This window comes from Lepidochelys kempii, chromosome 9 (assembly GCF_965140285.1).
Source record: "Lepidochelys kempii isolate rLepKem1 chromosome 9, rLepKem1.hap1, whole genome shotgun sequence".
In the NCBI taxonomy this organism is placed as follows: Eukaryota; Metazoa; Chordata; order Testudines; family Cheloniidae; genus Lepidochelys; species Lepidochelys kempii.
The window spans coordinates 62,743,917-62,761,598 of record NC_136388.1 but is presented as its reverse complement, the minus strand read 5'-3'; the positions used below and the strand labels follow the sequence as shown (position 1 = coordinate 62,761,598).

The window sequence follows — 17,682 nt, the reverse complement described above, 5'->3', positions numbered from 1 at the left end:
AACAACAAGGAATAAAACTAGTGCAAGCTCTTAAATATTCGAGTTCAAGGTTTCCCAAATTTTAATAGCATGGGCTAAATCTTAATAGAAAGACTGTCTCAAGGAGACAGTCTCCCCTCATGTAACTGCGTAATATCCCTCTGGCAACTACAGCAATTGCTTTGCTGGAAAAGTAATGTTAGGAAAATGTATTAGCTTTAAATACTATTTAACTACTAGAACAGAGGACAACCTGCAATAAAAGACCCGCAGCACAGCTGCAGCTGTCCCGGGTCAGCTGACTCAAGCGCCTGGAGCTATAATATTGTAGTGTAGATGTTCAGACTCGGGCTGGAGCCTGGACTTGGAGATCCCATGAGGGGGAAGAGTCTCAGAGCCCTGGCTCCAGCCCAAGCCCAAATGTATACACTGGTATTTGTAGCTCTGCAGCCTGAGTCAGCTGAGCTAGGCTCTGAGATTCAGTGCCATAGGTTTTTTCATCTCAGTGCAGACATACCCTGTGTGACTAGGCACCATCTGTGGAGCACCAGAAAACTGTTCTTGCTATGTCCCCCAGGTAATGGAGTAAGCAGTTATTTTGCTCTATTATTGACTCAAAGAATGAAACAGCTTCAGATCACAGTTTTAAGAGCAAAGCAATGAGATAGATTTAGGTAGGTGCTAGGAAGCGCCCTGATGTACACACTTTGGTATGAGTTTTATGGGGTCACTATGTTCAGCAATAGTGAACAGAGAACTAACTATGCCATCCTAGGGGGATACCAGAGAGTCAGATAAATTAAAATCTCATGGAAACTCTGCTAATTAACATTTAAAACTGCAAGTAAAGGATTAATTCTTGCTCAATAAAAGTGAGCCACAGTTTCAAAAGCAGTGCAATGGCCCTTGGGAAAGCTCATCTATTAAACCACAGTATTTTGACTTAACATAAAGCCCTTCCCAGTGCCGAAGGGTGACTGAAAAGGATCTATAAAATGCTATTATTGTTCAGCCTACATCCCTCCAAGACACAATCAGATTCACTCTCCTGGGATATGCCCCAGCTCCTAACTGCCACGGAATCTTCTCCCAGCTGAGGATCACCGCAAAGCAGCCAGAATACAATAGCACAAAGAACACACACAGCAGAGCATGATATGCAGCCTGAACGCACTGCAGGAAACCTTAGGTAAGCATACTTCAGTTATGATTAAGTCATCTGCTCTTTGGAGACTCCTGGGATACCTATGCATCATGGGTAAGTTATAAAGGTCTCGCCTACAGGGCAAGTTACTGTGCAGCAAGCCGGGGTGGGAACCTACAAGGCACCCGCTCACTGCACAGTAACATTCCACGTGGATGCTGCTACTCTGCAGTGAAAATCCAGGAGCACGGCCTGGCGTACTAAGCCACATGCGTTATAGCAACGTGCACACAGGGTGTCATTACGCAGCAAGCTGGTGTGCTGGAGATTCACACCTCGGCGTGCAACACAGTAACTTGCTGTGTAGACAAGCAGATATCTTGTGTATCACAGGCACTATCACCATCACCACAATGGGTGTTGGAAGTCTCAGTTAAAAGGCCAAGCAGGAAATTCACTCTTCATAGTCCATTGCATCTGGACCCCTAGAACTAGCCTGTCCGGGTCAGGGATGCGGGCGCATAGCACGGCTCTCCAGGCAGCACCTGTTTCACGGACAGAAAATTTCATTCACCAGAGCATCACTCGAGCATCTTTAAGAGAATTAAATCATTTTTGCATTGGAAAATAGGATCCAAGAGTCCTGACAAAGCACAGCAAGAACATGAAAATGGACACATTCATCTTTAAACACAATATAAAAAAGAAACATCCTTACATTTCCAATAGCAATATTGAACTATAAGATGGCTGGTAGTAATAAATATTTACCAGGGCTGCATTTCCTGTCCCTGTTCCTCACAGATCAAAACACTACGCTAATTACAGATAGATCCCAAATAGAAAGGAGAGGCCATAAGACTGGAGGAGCACAGTTGACCAAATACGTTTTCCCTTTCTCTAATTTGCACAATTAGATCAGCAATTAGTACTTGAGACTGCAGCCAAATACACCAGCTGACATGAGAACAGGAAGACTCCCTATAGCCAGAAGTTAGGCATTTTAAGAGATATTTTAGCATGTTTTCCCCCTTTCCCCACCCGCCAAAAAATAGGTCAGTGCTCCAGTTTTAGATTTTCCTTGGTTTAAAATCTCTTTCAGACAATCTGTGAACAATACTGACAAATCTAATTTAAAATAAAGCAGCATGTGCACCTACACAGTGCATCATTCAGTGTCCACTGCACGATTAATGTGGCAATAAAAAGGTTACAGCACTTGGGAGGGACAATTCTCTCCAGGATGCCCCAACCTTCCTCTGTTAGAGGGAATCTGGTAATAGAACTGCTTTGCATAAGGGAAAGGAATCACTTGTTTACAGCAATTTGTATGACACCATTAGAGGTCAGAAATCCAATATTCACTCAGCCCTTTGCAAACACCCTCCTTTCTTAGGAGCAGAGAAATCAGACCTGCAGCTTTAGCACGATGACCAGCAGTTTACCCATTGCTCCCTAACAGCTGCTGCAGTGTGTTGATACAATTAGCCAAGACATGCACTCCCTTCAACAGCCTCCTTACCCTCACTGGATTTTTTCCTCTCCACAGAAACACCTTTTGAAGCCTGTCTCATGGCCATTTGGCTCCAGGAGACTGGTAAAAAGAACTGTGGGGTAACTTCCTTTACAGTGGCACTTGCTGCATTCTCCTCCCTTTCCAGCACTGCTGGGCTCTCTGCACTGAGCATGTCGTCACCAGCTGACAGTCACATGAGCGGACTCTTGGACCTCCTTTGAAGAGGGAGGATTTTAGCTGAACAGAAGAAGGTTAAAGATGCAGTATTCCTTCCTTCACGATGGGCAAACTAGGAATGACAAAACGAAGCTGGCATCTAGAGAATTTAACTTCCAGTCATTGGAAACAGCCTCCAGAAGGAAGCTGCAACTAAAGCTACAGTAAGGTTTCAGAGTAGCAGCTGTGTTAGTCTGTATCCGTAAAAAGAAAAGGAGTACTTGTGGCACATTAGAGACTAAGAAGTTTATTAGAGCATACGCTTTCATGATGAAGTGAGCTGTAGCTCACGAAAGCTTATGCTCTAATAAACTTCTCAGTCTCTAAGGTGCCACAAGTACTCCTTCTCTTTATAAAGTACAGTAGAAACAAAACTTTGTTTTAGGGGAGAAGAACGGGGGCACAGAAGAGCTAGCAGGTGATTTCATTCCTTTCCTCTAGACATTAGATCTTCCATACTAAAAAGCCTGCCTGCACATTTCACTGTCAACCCCATCTCCCATACAGCTGAAGAGACTGTTCGTTGGTTTTAAACTGAGAGCAAGCTCGTGCTTATGAAAACGAGTGATTAATTGTGGCAGCTAGTGCCAAGTACACGCTACATACTTAAGGCAAACTTCCTACACTTCGGTGCCCCTTAATTCTAATTCCCAACATCCCTGCTATTCCAGTCCTAGGAATCCACACCCCTCTTCCAATTAATGTCATCATCTATTATCCTTTGGGTCAGAGATGGCCATTTTAACAAGAGCTTATACTGAAGTACTGACTGCTAAGGAGTCCATTATCTAATTTACAGGCCTTTCCACATGTTAGACACAGCAGGGTAGTTGCATCTCATTCCTACTATGCTGGCTTACGAAGTATCCTCTTCTTGACCAACATACCTTGCTTTTAAGCTGTCTGTACCATGGCTAACTTTGGCTTAGCGAACGGGATTTGTTTGCCACTGAAGTTTTCCCACAGGTTAATATCTATTTCACAATTACATGCTTTTCAGGACCTCTCTCTTTTCCTGTCTACCAGTTGATGTTTTGCCCATTAAGAGAGTTAAGGCAACACTCCTTGGGTACCTGACATTCCACACAGAGACAGTACCCACCCCAGTAAAGCTGCACTACTATAAGCATTGCTTCAATTCTTTTTGCAACCTCTTTGCAGAACCTCATGGGTGATCTTAGCTTGCCATAAGATATGCACAGAAAGTAATAACGTTTCTCTAAATCCGAGATGCTAGTGATAACCTGTGTCATTTCAGCCTTGCTCTATGGCACTGAACCATTACACCCTGGTGAATATAAACTTTGGTCTTGTGTGATACCATGCTGGTTCCAGGCTCTGTGGGGCACCCTGTTCTCACTGACCCCAAACTAAAAAAGCATGCTTTGCAAACAGCAGGGTTTGACAAGATGTCAGGCTAACCAAAATCCATTGCCATACAGTGACATAACTGATTGTGATGCCTGGTCAAACAAAGATTGGTATTTAGCCAGGAATGAAGCCAAGCCTGTAGTTTTCTGCTGCACTTAAAATCTGCAATGAGTGGAGGCCTGTGATGGTTCTTGGGGTATCCAGGACTGGGAAGTCACTCCATTATCCCCAGCCTCCGGTGTGAAGGAGACTTCTTTGTGCTTAACTGGGTGTCAGCTCTCTGACACCACCAGCCTGTCAGCCACCTCTGTGCCGTTCCAGTCCTTTGCCCTGCTGGTTAACAGCAGGTGCATGCCAGTCCCTTTTAAGCCTCTCGCTGTAGCATCCAGCCCCTTATCCACTGAACACTCCCAGAAATACCAAGTCTGCTGTCCCCAAGGCAACAGTGCACACACCAGCTTGTATGATTCAACCCAGGATCAGCACCTTGCTTAATACCACAGCACTGAGATATATTCATAGTGAAAAACAATAAACTTATCAAAAGATTCAAGATTTAAGTGATAGTGAATAAGAACATTGGAAACAAAAGGTTACATATAAAACAAAATCATAACATGTTTTCTACAGACTAAACTTAACTAACAAACCTTCTCTCATATAAAACCTTTTCTGCAGCATCTTCAATCAAAGAGGACTCGGATCCCGTTTTCAGGAATGTAAACACACTGCCTGTTTCTTTCCTAGATGCAGGAATAGGGGGTGACTTCTCTTAATATCCCCAAAGTTACTTGTGCATCTGTATTCAGAAACTCCCATGGCTTTTTCTCCTGTGAACTATTCCCTGTTGACTTCACATCCCCCTGTTGACCTTAATATGTACATTGACATCCATTTCATTAGCTTACAATGCTTAATTAACACCTCAACAAAGACAGATGAATAAATATCTTGTCTGTTTCCCCACCTCAACTGAGATACAAAAGTTAACATTTTCAGTATACATAACTCCTGACATAGTATCTGTACACTGTAACCTGAACTTTTAAATGTTCCCAATCAGCATTAAATCATTAAAACTAAGAGTGCAATAAACCAAACTTAGTTCTCAGGGCCAAACCTCTACGTAGGTTACAGACTATTTAGTTTAGCAGATGACCCTGGATAATTCTTCAAATGATAGAACCAAACTTTATTTAAAAGAAAGATGATTAGTTAAGCAAACACACAGTTACCATTTACACAGGTACTGCAGTTATACTCACATTCAGAGATGTAATGGTGTACCAACAGACAATCAGTCCACTGACACAGAAAGTATGGCCTTATGATCCTGTAACCTAATGGTACCCTTTTTGATGCTAAATGTCCAAATGCACATTCTACCACCATTCTGCACTTGCTCAGTCTATAGTTGAACAGCTCCTGACTACTGTCCAGGCTGCCTGTGTATGGCTTCATGACCCAGGGCATTAAGGGGTTGGCTGGGTCCCCAAGGATAACTATAGGCATTTCAACATCCCCAAAAGTTATTTTCTGGTCTGGGAATAAAGTCCCTTCCTGCAGCTTTTGAAACAGACCAGAGTTCCTGAAGATGCGAGCGTCATGTACCTTTCCTGGCCATCCCACGTTGATGCTGGTGAAACGTCCTTTGTGATCCACCAGAGCTTGGCAGCACTATTGAAAAGTACCCCTTGCGGTTTATGTACTCGCTGGCTTGGTGCTCCGGTGCCAAGATAGGGATATGGGTTCCGTCTATGGCCCCACCCCACTTAGGGAATCCCACGGCAGCAAAGCCATCCACTATGACCTGCACATTTCCCAGGGTCCCTACCCTTGATATCAGCAGATCTTTGATTGCGTTGGCTACTTGCATCACAGCAGTCCCCACAGTAGATTTGCCCACTCCAAATTGATTCCCGACTGACCGGTAGCTGTCTGGCGTTGCAAGCTTCCACAGGGCTATCACCACTCGCTTCTCAACTGTGAGGGCTGCTCTCATCTTGATATTCATGCGCTTCAGGGCAGGGGAAAGCAAGTCACAAAGTTCCATGAAAGTGCCCTTACACATGAGAAAGTTTCACAGCCACTGGGAATCGTCCCAGACGTGCAACACTATGCGGTCCCACCACTCCATGTTTGTTTCCCGGGCCCAGAATCTGCGTTCCACGGCATGAACCTGCCCCATTAGCACCATGATGCCCACATTGCCAGGGCCCCTGCTTTGAGAGACGTCTGTGTCCATGTCTTCATCACTCTCGTCACTGCGCTGACGTCACCTACTCACCCGGTTTCGCTTTGCCAGGTTCTGGTGCTGCATATACTACTGGATAATGCGTGTGGTGTTTAATGTGCTCCTAATTGCCAAAGTGATCTGAGCGGGCTGCATGCTTGCCGTGGTATGGCGTCTGCACAGAAAAAAGGCATGGAACGATTGTCTACCGTTGCCCTGACGGAGGGAGTGGCGACTGACGACATGGCTTACAGGGAATTAAAAACAACAAAGGGGGTGGCTTTACATCAAGGAGAAACAAAAACAACTGTCACACAGAATGGCCTCCTCAAGGACTGAACTTAAAACCCTAGGTTTAGCAGGCCAATGCTCAACCCACTAAGCTATCCCTCCCTCTCGCATTTCAGGCAGGACTTCACGGAGACAGGGAGGGAGGGGGGAGCAAATGAGTACAAAACAAATCTGGTCTATTTCTTGTTTTGATCCACTCCATCTATCTTTTACATCTTTGGCTGGCAGCAGACGGGGCAGAAGGACTGCTAGCCATCCACATCTCTTGGCTGCTCGGCAGAAGATGGTACAATAGGACTCCCTGCAGGACTAAAGAGAGTGACCTGGTCGAGTCACTCCTAATGTAGCCCCTGCACCTATGTCTGCCCAGGCGCTCCTGACCAACGCGGCCAGGAGCACCTTGGACATGACCATGACGGCTACCAGTCCTATTGTACCGTCTGCTGCCACAAGGCAATGGGTTGCTGCTGCCGTGTAGCAATGCAGTACCACGTCTGCCAGCACCCAGGAGACATACGGTGACAGTGAGCTGAGCGGGCTCCATGCTTGCCGTGGCATGGCGTCTGCACAGGTAACTCAGGAAAAAAGGTGCGAAACGATTGTCTGCCGTTGCTTTCAGAGGGAGGGAGGGAAGGAAGGAGGGCCTCATGACATGTACCCAGAACCACCCGCGACAAAGTTTTTTGCCCCATCAGGCATTGGGATCTCAACCCAGAATTCCAATGGGCAGCGGAGACTGCAGGAACTGTGGGATAGCTACCCACAGTGCAACACTCCGGAAGTCGACGCTAGCCTCAGTACTGTGGAAGCACTCTGCCGAGTTAATGCACTTAATGCACTTAGAGCATTTTGCGTGGGGACACACACTATCGACTATTTAAAAACAATTTCTAAAAAACTGACTTCTATAAATTCGACCTAATTTCGTAGTGTAGACATACCCTTAGTCATCTCTTTTCCAAGCTGAAAAGTCCCAGTCTTTCTCCCAATACGGAAACTGTTCCATGTCCCTAATCATTTTTGTTGCCCTTTTCTGAACCTTTTCCAATTCTAATATATCTTTTTTGAGATGGGGCGACCATATCTGCACACAGTTGGATACATTCTATTTCAGGAAGGTACTGTAGTTATATTCCCCAAACCACTGAAGAAACTCAGGGTGAAATCCTGGCCCTACTGTAGTCGATGGGAGTTTTGCCACTGATGTCTAAGGGGTCAGGATTTCACCCTTAGATACTGAATCAGACCAGGAGATCCATCTAGTCCAGTGCCCTGTTTCCAGCAACAGCTGGCACCAGTTGCTTCAGAGGAAAGTGCAAGAAGACTTGCGGAAGGCCATTGATGAAATAATCTGCTTGCAGGGGAAATTTCTTCCTAACCCCCATTAGAATTTGGAACTTATTACCTGCAGCAGGATTTATATCCCTTTCAGAATTCCTTGCTATTATCATTCTGGAAATTCTTGTTATCCATATAAGCCTCTCTCCGAAACTCTTGGGGGGCTCAAAATTTAACAGCAGCCCACCTTAAAGACCAATTTTCTCCCACTGAAAAGCGAGCAACCCTCCAAACCATGGAAAAATCCCATCTTTCCTCCTCAGCAACCTAATACAGACCATCAAGGCACTAGGGTTTTTTGTTTATTTGTTTTTGTTTTTTTAAGTGAACAGGCATGTCTGTGTCCCAAGTGCACTCATGTCACATCCTCAGATTTCCTACTCAAACACAGCATGATTGCATCACTATTCCAACAAGCTTATGAGAACAGAGCCAATAGACTAGTGTACAGCGACAGAGAGCTGCTGGCGTTTCACATGCAAACTAATGAATCAAACCAAAGCTACTAGATCTAGTTTCACATCTGGCATGGGCAATCTCATGCTGACTCATGTACCGATAAACAGAGCATAACACTGTCAGTGCATCCCCTTGGAAGACATCAAAGAAAAGCTGCATTCTACTGCCCTGTCCCAGGAGGCTGCAACAATCACCATTAGCCAAAGGGTTAAGATTAAAATCCACATTGCTGTCTTCTGGATTCATCCAGCACTTAGGGAGGCAAGACGAATGGAGTATTAGAGGCAGACAGAAATATGTAGCATTCCAAATCTAACCCTCTCCATGCCAGGTTAGCACAGCTGCCAGGGTGCGAACAACAGCTTAGATTAATTAGACTTGCCACATGGTGTGAGAAACGCTGTTAGAATTTGGCACAATGGGATGAATGTGTCTGTGGGTTCTTCTGAAGAACAAATGTAGAAGTTACAGTTCAGGCATAACTTCACTGTCAGAGTGGGTAATCAAGGAGAATGTGGCTCATTTCTCTTTAGTCCTGGGCAAAAGTCCAAATTGGAAGTTACAGGATTCACTCAGGTCACAGAACTGCAGTCAGAGTAACTATATAATCACTGAATCACTTCTTGGTGACATAGCTAGTGCAGCATTAGAAACCTTAAATCGGACAAAGTAACAGATTTTCTGCCCTTTTGCAACCTGAGTGGTTAGTCAAAGTTTGGGGCTTTGTGGGTGGGAGTGGAAATTGGTGATTGCCAGGTATTTCGCTGACGCAGTTTTGCTTGTTTACAAAAGAACATGCAAAGTCCTGACTCTCTGAACACAGATGGAACTTAGGAGCAGGAAACAGCTTTGGGTATGTTGACACTAGAAATGTAAGTAGACCTACATTAAGTCGACTTGCAGCCACCGCAGTAATTACTGCAGTGGTGCAGGTCCATGCTCTCCTCCTTGGATCAGTGGTACGCATCCTCACCAGGAGCGCTTCCACCGACCTAAGAAGGGCCATGTGGGGGAGCGGAGAGCCTGGTCTCTCAGCTCCACTGGCAACTCCCTGCTGGGAGCCCGGCTGCCACACAGGCTTTGGGGCTCCCATTTGGCTGCCCCCACCCCTGCTCCCCACCAGGAGCCAAGGGAAGCCACCCAGAGCTTCTCACCCCTGGGGATTAGGGTCCAGCTGCCCCTGCTTCTCAACCCCAGCGCCTGCTCCCTGCTGGGAGCTGGGCAGCCTTGTCAATTTCACAGTTCACTGAAGTGGCTGGGGCTTCTGGCCCCAGCTCCCAGGCAGGGCTGCTGGGGGAAGCCACCAGGGAGAGGGGTCCAGTCGCCCAGCTCTCCAGGGGAGCTGGTTCTCTAGCAGCCAGGCTTTCTTGTCAATCTCACAGCAGCTCCTGCTGTGAAATGGACAAGACAGCTAAAAGCCCAGGTAAGGGATGCAGGGTCTACACAGACACTGTGTTGCCCTAACTACACTAAGATACGCCTTACACTTCTCGTGGAGAAGTAGTTATTATGTCGGTGTAGTAGGGCACTTACATCCGCGGGAGGAAGGCTGTAGTGTAGACACTGACATAATTAAGTCGACATAAGCAGCGTTATGTCAACCTAACTGTGTAGTGTAGACTAGCCCTTCTTTAGCTCACAGCACCAAGAGCAGTCTTTTCAGCCTACATCCCAACCCAAAAAACTCCCTCAGTTTCTTCCAGAGCAGCCACATGCTTTCAGCTGTTCCTCCAGGCTCTCTCTCCCAGCCTGTTCTCAGTGTGTGTGTGTTCTCTCACACCTACCCATCTGGTAACTATACCCAGGAAAACAGTTTGCCCACCTGGTGCTAGTTTGGGGCAGATTATTAGACTTTGTTTTAGGTGTGGCCCCTGCCTCTTACGATGGATTTAAATGGAGGTCTCATTCACACATCTGCTTAAAGAGGTTTAACGCAACCCATAACAAGGTTTTGACCAGCTCATAACAGTATTCTATTTCTGAAACATTTTGAACTCAAGTTGTTTTGTTTTTTTCATCAAGATGTTTAGGCCTCAGATGTAAACTTGCCTTTAAAAACTGCTAGAAATGCCTTGTTCCAATTCAGTATTGCAAATTAAATAATAAATGTGATAATTAGTGTAGGTCCTACATATAACTAAAACGCCTCGGGGGGGGGGGGGGAGAGAAAGGTGATTCCAGTGTTTTTATATGTATAAAAGAAAGGGGAAGGATGACCTAAAGCAGATATTTGGGATAAGTTCTTCACCATAGGAACTGCCATAGCAAAAAATCTCATTACTTGCCAATGTAATTTGCAATAGTAGACCCCTAAAAAGACATGTAGTATCAGAGAAGATACACCAGTTAGATTCTAAATTAAGAAGCTTTAAAACACAACAGTTCATCGCTTTACAGGCAGCCAGCACAGAATTCAGGGTAAGTATATTATAATCACCACTGCTCGATTCCAAGCATATTGCCACATTCTCCACGATCTGCAAGTGGATGTTTGCTAAGAGAGAGTTTCAATTATTAAGACTCCTAGCTCACACAGGTATGTGCTGCTGTTGCAGTTTTAGAGGGTAGGTTATATACCTGGTGCCCAAACATCTTACTGTATTCCCAAACAAAAAAAATCCTGAATTCAGTGGACAAGCTAGTAAGGTTAACAATCACCAAAATATTTAAAATCCCCTCTTGGTGACTGCTTTATTTCTTTCCATGTTAACAACACAGTCCATATTTAAGATTTCTTATTAGTATCTTAGCACCTGATTTCCTGTAGCAATGGTTATACAAGAACCTAGGTAGTTTCATGAAAACCACGTGCATTTATTATTTATATGTTTCCCCAAATAATTATATTGATATATTATTGGTGGAATATATAAATAAATGCACATAGTTTCTATGCACAGATGTATTGTATGTGCTATCCTGGCCTAGAGTTAAAGTTGCTAAACTCCTCATCCCATCTACACAAGCTACAAAATGCTAGAAAATAAGCAGTTAAAAGTCATTCAATGCTCCAGTCAGGTCATACCAAATGAGTGCTAACACCGCATTTATACCACATTAAGTGTCCTATATTTTCATGTTATATACACACATCCAAAACTAATATTAAAGATATACCTATGGAAGCTTCAATATTTCACTGTAAGTGATTGATCCCATTGAGCTTTCCTCATAGAAGCAGTCATGTTTCCATAAAACGATGAAACAGATGGAAAGTAAATTTTCTTATTAATTAAATAGGGAAGAGGACAATTGAGTACCCTTCCAGGCAAATTGCAAATATTTGCATAAACTTAGACAATTACGTTTACCATCCCCATTAACTCCGTACAAGGACCAACTGAGAACAAAACTGCATTTACCCACTTTCTCCTCCATAAATATTAAATACTTGCTGAATCTTGCTGCAGAAACAACTCAGTATTGAATGTTTCCTCCCTTTGAAACCTGTGGGAAAGAAACATTCCATTTCAGTTCTGCCTTTTCACAGCAACATAACTGCCTTTCTGTTCTGTTTCATTGTTGTTTGCAGCGTCATCATACCTGTGTTGGTCCCAGAATATTAGAGAAACAAGGTGGGTGATGTAATATCTTTTTATTGGACCAACTTCTGCTGGTGAAAGAGAAGCCACTAACTGACAAAAGGTGCTAAAGCAACACTCAAGGAAGACAAGGCCATTGCAAAGAAGCTAACTGAGCTCTTCACATCGATCTTCAGTGCAGAGCATGCCACATCAGAGCTATTCTATTTAGGCGACAAATCCGAAGTACTGTCCCAAATATATATGTCAATAAGAAGAGCGTTTTAGAACAACTGATTAAACTGAACAACAGCAGCTCACCAGGACCAGATGCTATTCACCCAAGAGTTCTGAAGGAACTCATATTCGAAACTGCATAACTTGGCAGTGGCATGTAACCTATGTTACTGAAAACAGTCTCTGTACTAGATGACTGAAAGGTAGTTAATGTAACGCTAATTTTTAAAAAGGGCTCCACAGGCGATCCTGGAAACTACAGGCCGATAAGCTTAACTTCAGTACCAGACAAACTGGAAGAAACTATTGTAAAGAACAGAAGTATTTTCCACTGAATGTATCCAATGAAGTGATCTGTAGCTCACGAAAGCTTATGCTCAAATAAATTGGTTAGTCTCTAAGGTGCCACAAGTACTCCTCTTCTTTATGTCCAGGAAGAGTCAACATAGCTTTTGTAAAGGAAGTCATGCCACATCAGTTTATTACAATTCTTTGAGGGAGTCAATAAGCATGTGGATGAGAGTGATCCAGTCAATATAGTGTACTTGGATTTTCAGAAAGCCTTCGACAAGGTCCCTCATCAAAAGCTCTTAAGAAAATTACGTAGCCCTGGGATAAGAGGGAAGTTCCTCTCATGGATCAGTAACCGATTGAAAGATAGAAAACAAAAGGTAGGAATAAATTATCAGTTTTCACAATGGAGAGAGGTGAACAGCAAAGCCCCCACAGAGATCAGTACTGTTCAACGTAATTATTAATGATCTGAAAGAGGGAGTGAACAGTGAAGTGGCAAAGTTTGCAGGTAATACAAAATAATTAAAACAACAGAACACCACTAGCCGTCACCTTCAGCCCCCAACTAAAACCCTCCAACGCATTATTAAGGATCTACAACCTATCCTGAAGGATGACCCAACACTCTCACAAATCTTGGGAGACAGGCCAGTCCTTGCCTACAGACAGCCTCCCAACCTGAAGCAAATACTCACCAACAACCACATACCACACAACAGAACCACTAACCCAGGAACCTATCCTTGCAACAAAGCCAGTTGCCAACTGTGCCCACATATCTATTCAGGGGACACCATCACAGGGCCTAATAACATCAGCTACACTATCAGAGGCTCGTTCACCTGCACATCCACCAATGTGATATATGCCATCATGTGCCAGCAATGCCCCTCTGCCATGTACATTGGTCAAACTGGACAGTCTCTACGTAAAAGAATAAATGGACACAAATCAGATGTCAAGAATTATAACATTCATAAACCAGTCGGAGAACATTTCAATCTCTCTGGTCACGCAATTACAGACATGAAGGTCGCTATCTTACAACAAAAAAACTTCAAATCCAGACTCCAGCGAGAAACTGCTGAATTGGAATTCATTTGCAAATTGGATACTATTAATTTAGGCTTAAATAAAGACTGGGAGTGGCTAAGTCATTATGCAAGGTAGCCTATTTCCCCTTGTTTTTTCCTACCCCGCCCCCCCCCAGACATTCTGGTTAAACTTGGATTTATGCTAGAAATGGCCCACCTTGATTATCATACACATTGTAAGGAGAGTGGTCAGTTTGGATGAGCTATTACCAGCAGGAGAGTGAATGTGTGTGTGGGGGGGGGGGGGTGAGAAGACCTGGATTTGTGCTGGAAATGGACCACCTTGATTACCGTGCACATTATAAGGAGAGTGGTCAGTTTGGATGAGCTATTACCAGCAGGAGAGTGAGTTTGTTGGGGGGGGAGGGTAGGGGAGGATGAGAAGACCTGGATTTCTGCTGGAAATGGCCCACCTTGATTATCATGCACATTGTAGGGAGAGTGGTCACTTTGGATAAGCTATTACCAGCAGGAGAGTGAGTTTGTGTGTGTGGTTTTTGGAAGGGGGGGGATGAGAAAACCCGGATTTGTGTTGGAAATGGCCCACCTTGATTATCATACACATTGTAAGGAGAGTGATCACTTTAGATAAGCTATTACCAGCAGGAGAGTGGGGTGGGAGGAGGTATTGTTTCATGGTCTCTGTGTATATAATGTCTTCTGCAGTTTCCACAGTATGCATCCGATGAAGTGAGCTGTAGCTCACGAAAGCTTATGCTCAAATAAATTGCTTAGTCTCTAAGATGCCACAAGTACTCCTTTTCTTTCTAAGGATTCTGGTGGCACCTTAAAGACTAACAGATTTATTTAAGCATAAGCTTTCATGGGTAAAAACCCCACTTCTTCAGATGCACAAAAGCTTATGCTCAAATAAATCTGTTAGTCTTTAAGGTGCCACCAGACTCCTTGTTGTTTTTGTGGATACAGGCTAACACAGCTACCCCCGATACTTGTCACCATACGAAATAATTAAAGACAGTTAAGTCCAAAGCAGACTCAGGGACCTACAGAGGGATCTCACAGAACCAGGTGACTGGGCAACAAAATGAGACACAAGGCTATAACTTTGTTAGACACTAAAAATCATGGTCTTAATAAAGACACTGGATTTATGGGTTATTACAACGATCTGTAACCCACGAACCCCCCTTTTTGTGCTATGACTAGGGTGTGTTAACTGGCCACTTCACCTTGAATGGTCCCTTAACTACTTATGCTAAACTATCTGTTCAATCTTGTATTTAGCTGCGACACTCTGAGTACCTTTCCCAGACCTGAAGAAGAGCTCCGAGGAGCTCGAAAGCTTGTCTCTCTCACCAGCAGAAGGTGGTTCAATCAAAGATACTGCCTCACCCACCTTGTCTCTCTAATATCCTGGGACTGACATGGCTACAACTCCTCCTCAATGAGCAACAAAACTGGCAGATGAAATTCAACATTGATAAGTGCAAAGAAATGCAAAAAGGAAAAACAATCCCAACTATACATATACAAAGGGTTTAAATTAGCAGTAATCACGCATGAAAGAGATCTTGGGAATCAGCACAGATAGTTCTCTGAAAACAACTGCTCAACGGGCGGCAGCATTCTAAAAGGCTAACAGGATGTTAGCAACTATTAGGAAAGGGATAGCAATTGAGACAGAAAATATTGTAATTCCACTATACAAATCCATGGTACACTCACATCTTGAATACTGTGGCCAGATCTGGTCGCCCCAGCTCAAAAAAAATGTAGAAGAAATACAAAAGGTTCAGAGAAGGGCAACAAGGACTATCAAAGAAGGAGAGACTAAAAAGATGAGGGCTGTTCATCTGAAAACAGTTGATTAAAGGCAGATATGAGAGGTCTAGAATAATGAATGGTGTGGAAAAAGTGATAGCGAAGTGCTATTTACCCTTTCACACAATACAAAAACCAGGGGTCACCCAATGAAATCAATGGGCAGCAGATTTAATACGAACAAGATGAAGATGAACAACACTACGTACAACTAACCTGTGGAACTCATTGCCACGGGATGTTGTGAAGGCCAAAAGCATAACTGGGTTCAAAAAAGAACTACAGAAGTTCACGGAGGATAGATCCATCAATGGCTATTAGCCAAGATGGTCAGGGACGCAACCCCACACATGGGGAGACCCTAAACCTCTCTACCAGAAGCTGGGAAGGGAATACACAGGTGGATCATTCTAGAGTTGCCCTATTCAGCACACTCCCCAAGAAGCTCTGGTACCAGCCACTGCCAGAGATAGGATACCGGGCAAGAATATATGATCTGGTCCAATATGGCAGCTCTTATGTTCTTCCAATTATAAGACTCTCAGTAAAATGGTAAGAGTTAACAACAATACAATTTTATCATTCTGAAGAATTTGGCTACCATCAAACATGAGGTCAGTGCAGACTGGATTCCATGAATTAAAAAAATGCTTATTTATTTAATAGGGAAGAAGTGCCCGACAGTGGGAAGAGTGAGGAAATCAAGGTCTAGATTATCTGACAGATGTAACAAAAAGCAGAACAAGGGGAGGTACTTCTGCTGCTGCCTGAAGATGGCCCTGTTACTAAATATCTTTCCTGTATCTACTATGCAGTTTACTTTTATGTATGGTTATCAAAATATCATAAGATTTCTCACCACACCCTTTGGACCTGTCTACACAAAAACAACACCACTTAGTTTGCAGCAGGCCGGGATTTAAATCCACCTCACATTAGCCTGCCATGCACTAAGTGTCCACATGGACCATTCTGTCTTGCATTAAAAGTTTCATAGCATACTTTAATGTGGTTTCCTGCCCAATTCTAAAAGGGACATTAGCCAGGAAAAATCCCAAGGAATTTGGCCATACTGCTGTTTGGGTACCCAGACAGCTGCTCCATGGACTGGCTTTCTTTGTTTTTTTTGTTTTTGTTTATTTATTAAGAGATCGAAGAAGAGAACACAATTTATCCACTTCCCCCTGTGCTGCCATACATTGGTACATGGGAGATGCACAATGGGCAAAATGAGTTGAGGAAAGTATCAGCACACAGCGAAAACACCAGATACTGCTCAATCTGGGACACATGGAAGGAGAGGAAAAGGCTCGCTAAGAAAAACATTTTGGAAACATTAAAGGACATTTTAAAGTTAATCCCAAGCTCTAAGCAAATGTACATCTCAGTGACGCCCTCTTTAAAGTGTTTCCATTAACCATCTATGGATCTCTTGTGTGGTTTTCCACCCAGTTGTGGTTTGTGTAAAAGCCAACTCCTTTAAGTGGGGAAAAAAAAAAACAAAAAACCCAGTAGTTACAGCTGACCATCTCTGTCTGTGTGCAGGAAAGCAAAGGGGAAAAAAGCCGCTCAGAATATTAATGCATCTCAAGCATTAAAATATTTTTATTCCTGCTACCTTCTTTTTTCTGAATTGGACCTAACTGGACAGAATATAATTGAGAGGCATTCAATTAGCTCTTCAAGAGGTAGTTAAAAAGAGTTACTCATTTTTGAAATCTGCTGAAATCCAAGTATTGCCATAGATGGAACAGCACCCCAGATATAAGAAAGAAGCAGTGTTTACAAGTCCATTGGCAAAATATGCTGGTCTGTAAATGTTAGTAATCAGTTAAAGGTACCTATAAATCCACAGCCAACCTTGGTAGAAAATTTTATATTTTAAAATTCTGTACACATTACCAAAAGTGCATCTAATATAGTCCTTAAAGCAAATTTGATAGCCTGAGTTTTTATTCCACGTCATTTCTGATGCTTTTGAAAACTGACATGTCTGGTAGTCTGACACTCAAAAATAAAAGACAAAGTTACTGTATAGTAAGATATTATAGTTCTACACCAGTGGGTGAGATGAAGTCTATGTTGCATGATAAATGTGCATATCCACCTTGAAGGACAGTAACGTGCTGTTACTTCACTGCGGTAAGTCGACAGCTGACGCTCTCCTGTCGACTCTGCCTGCACCTCTCACCCCGGTGGAGTACCGG

At 43.6% G+C, this 17,682-nt stretch overlaps 1 protein-coding gene across 4 annotated transcripts in view; it reads right to left on the bottom strand.

Moving 5' to 3' along the window:
* The window catches only part of LOC140917577 (H(+)/Cl(-) exchange transporter 5), a 93,367-nt gene that overhangs the window by 32,103 nt on the left and 43,582 nt on the right, over positions 1 to 17,682 (bottom strand). Inside the window, exon 1 of one of the 4 annotated variants that reach the window (XM_073360703.2) lies at positions 2,646 to 2,878. The exons of the other annotated variants lie outside the window; for them this stretch is intronic. Within the exon in view, the coding sequence (XP_073216804.1) occupies positions 2,646 to 2,811 (166 nt within the window). The 5' untranslated portion in view covers positions 2,812 to 2,878. Of the gene's footprint in view, positions 1 to 2,645; positions 2,879 to 17,682 lie in introns of those variants that run through there. 4 annotated transcript variants of the gene reach the window in all.